Below are 2,773 nucleotides of genomic sequence, written 5' to 3' on the forward strand. Positions count from 1 at the left end.
TGTAAATATACCAGCTTAGTATATGCCCCTGCACAGCGAGAACCCCCCCCCCCCCCCCCCCCAAACATATTTCAATTCCACAATGCTTTTTTTCCATGAACAAAACATGCAGGCTGGCCTATCTGCGATTGCCTTTTCTTTTGAAAGACACATTGAGACGTGAGTGAAAGGCCAATGAATTTTAATGCATACGCATGCGCTGTATGGGAAAAGTCAAAGGTAAATACAATATGTGCTTGCCTGCGAGCACGTGGTGATTTCTCAGTTACCAAGTTGGAAAAAGAAGACGTAAACACATCTTTGGATGCTGACAGTTCTTTATTCATTGAATATTTGTCCCCACAACACCAAATGAGCATGAAATGAAAGAAGATGAGAAGAAAAGTTGAAAGGAACCCCAAAAATATCAAGGCGACACTAAAGCTGAGTCATTGAACTCATGCATAGTGCGATATTGGGGGCCAAGACATTTAGTGACGGGACGCCTCCCTGATGCAAACGTACGAGAGCTCTATTGGGCAAGGTCCATCTTCCCACTCTCCATCTGTAAAAAAACAAAAACAAAACAAAAAACCACGTGTAAGTATGACTTCGTTCAATTCTTCTGAGCAAACCTCAAATGTTATTGTTACTTACAACCTTCCTACAATCCTACATTCAATTCTTCTTAGGAAATCTCAAATGTTGTTGTCACTTACCACTTGTTACCATCGCTACACAGTCACCGGCGCCACTGGGCGCTCCTCCATCAAAATTGGTGAAGTCCACATCTGAGCCATCAATCCACATGAAATCGCCTTCCTAGAAGACCAAATCAAATTTCCTTTGAAAGGACTCACATTGGATGATGCTTTTGTTTGTGGCAAATCTCTATGGAACACAAGTGAAACAGATATTTGAATATTTTACCGAAATTGCATCAGTGTAACCTATCCAAGCTTCGCCGGCATCACCGCCCGCCCGAATCAGTTCAAGAACCAGCGCATTTTCCAGCTCATTGTGAATGGAGACCAAATTCCCACCAAGAATGTTGCAGACGCTCTGACGGGGAACAAAAAAAACAAAGTAGAATGGGGAATTTCACTTTTCGGGTCCATCTGACAAGATATTTCGACTCGGCGCAAAGTTTGCTGTCAACCACAGTCTTCCTTCCATACCTCGGCATCTGCAAAAGTTCTGGTCTCAGGTTCATAGATGTAACAGAAACAGTCCAACTGAGTCCAGCCTTTTGGACAGCTATTGCCTGCAGCACAATTGTTCATTTTTTGGGGAGAACAAAAAAAAAAAGAAATCAATTCAACTTGGTGTCAATGGCTGACGGCGCAAAGGTATTTGCTAAAGCCTCTTTGAGGCCGAGCTACCAACCTTTCACAGGAACAATTTTGGCGGACCACTGTCGAGAAGACGAAGATATTTTTAAAATGGCCAACGCAATAGTACAGCTGTACTTGGATGGAAGTCAGTAGGTACGATTTGGACTCACCGCTCCAGTCAGCAGTCCGCTGATCCCGCAAAGGAGGAACAATGAGCCAAGAGTGAATGCCATCTGCAACGTTGACACAAAAAAACACATGATATTTGTCAAAATGAAGTCAGGTCAAATTTCATTTGAAAAGCCTGATCGTACAATGGCATCCTTACCTTGATGCTAGCGAGTGCTGCTTGATACTGTCGACGAGTCTGGCCGCTGCTTATGTAGGTACGTTTGATGACAGTCTTGGAATGTCCCAAATTGTTTTGCCATTAACTTTCTACCACACCTTTTAAGAACATCTCCTTGTCATATGACTGCTAAGCCTGTCAGGTTAGTTCTGCTAACATCATTCCAGATGAGATCTGAAGGCAAAGGTGACATCTAGGGTTGCACTGATCTGCCGCCTTGCTGGAACAACGTCAAAGTCAAGGTCAAAGTCCCAATGATCATCGTCACACACACATCTGGGTGTGGTGAAATTTGTCCTCTGCATTGAACCCATCCCCACGTGATTTTAATCCATCCCCTGGGGGAGAGGGGAGCAGTGAGCAGCAGCGGTGCCGCGCTCGGGAATCATTTGGTGATCTAACACCCCAATTCCAACCCTTAATGCTGAGTGCCAAGCAGGGAGGTAATGGGTCCCATTTTTATAGTCTTTGGTATGACCCGGCCGGCCGGGGTTTGAACCCACAACCTTCCAGTCTCAGGGTGGACACTCTACTACTCGGCCACTGAGCTGGTTCGTGGGGAGCCTCTGCTAAGATCTTGCGGACATCAACTCAAGCGCTGGTCTTTTGTCTTTCTGTTCAGTTATTCTCGTCCCTAGTCGAGCTTCTTGTAGTCTGTTCTTTTGAGTTCCTTCAATAAACCCTGGTCCAAGCTGCATTTGGTCGCCCAGCTCCATTCACACCATGACTATTTTCTCATTTATAAGTAAATAATCATATTTCTCCAAGTCAATTTGACTTTAAAAGGTTTACAAAAGTGTTTAAAAATACACAAACCGTGTAAAAGTACATACAAATGAAATAAAAGTTCACAAAGTCCTTGTGCGGATATTGTAATAATGCATGTTCTCTCCTTCGCGGATTTTCATCTATCGCGGGTGGATGTGGAACTAATTAACCGCATCCATCCATCCATCCGTCCGTCCGTCCGTCTATCCATCCATCCATCCATCTTCCGATTAACAGGTCGCGGGGGCAGCAGCTTTGCTTGCAGGCAAGCAAGCACATTCATAAGGCTTGCTGATGGTGATTTCTCACTTAGCAAGTTGGAAAAAGAAGACGCAAACACATC

The 2,773-nt window shown here is 44.4% G+C and overlaps 1 protein-coding gene across 1 annotated transcript; it reads right to left on the reverse strand.

Moving 5' to 3' along the window:
• Nucleotides 1-299: 299 nt before the first annotated feature.
• Nucleotides 300-1,739, reverse strand: LOC125987974 (galactose-specific lectin nattectin-like). Its single transcript, XM_068649732.1, has 7 exons — nt 1,642-1,739; nt 1,484-1,546; nt 1,366-1,393; nt 1,158-1,243; nt 910-1,041; nt 699-801; nt 300-544 (listed from the first exon to the last, which is right to left on the reverse strand). Exons 2-7 carry the CDS (start codon nt 1,544-1,546, stop codon nt 471-473), a joined length of 486 nt encoding a protein of 161 aa, XP_068505833.1. The 5' UTR covers nt 1,642-1,739; the 3' UTR covers nt 300-470.
• Nucleotides 1,740-2,773: the final 1,034 nt, after the last annotated feature.

This window comes from Syngnathus scovelli, chromosome 2 (assembly GCF_024217435.2).
Source record: "Syngnathus scovelli strain Florida chromosome 2, RoL_Ssco_1.2, whole genome shotgun sequence".
NCBI lineage: Eukaryota > Metazoa > Chordata > Actinopteri > Syngnathiformes > Syngnathidae > Syngnathus > Syngnathus scovelli.

Bases quoted from the DNA above. Each gene is read 5' to 3' on its own strand.
- LOC125987974 (XM_068649732.1), bottom strand. From the start codon at position 1,546: ATGGCATTCACTCTTGGCTCATTGTTCCTCCTTTGCGGGATCAGCGGA. The intron at 1,042-1,157 runs GTATGGAAGGAA...GTTCCCCGTCAG, and splicing joins GAACTTTTGCAGATGCCGAG to AGCGTCTGCAACATTCTTGG. The intron at 802-909 runs GTAAAATATTCA...TTGGTCTTCTAG, and splicing joins GTTACACTGATGCAATTTCG to GAAGGCGATTTCATGTGGAT.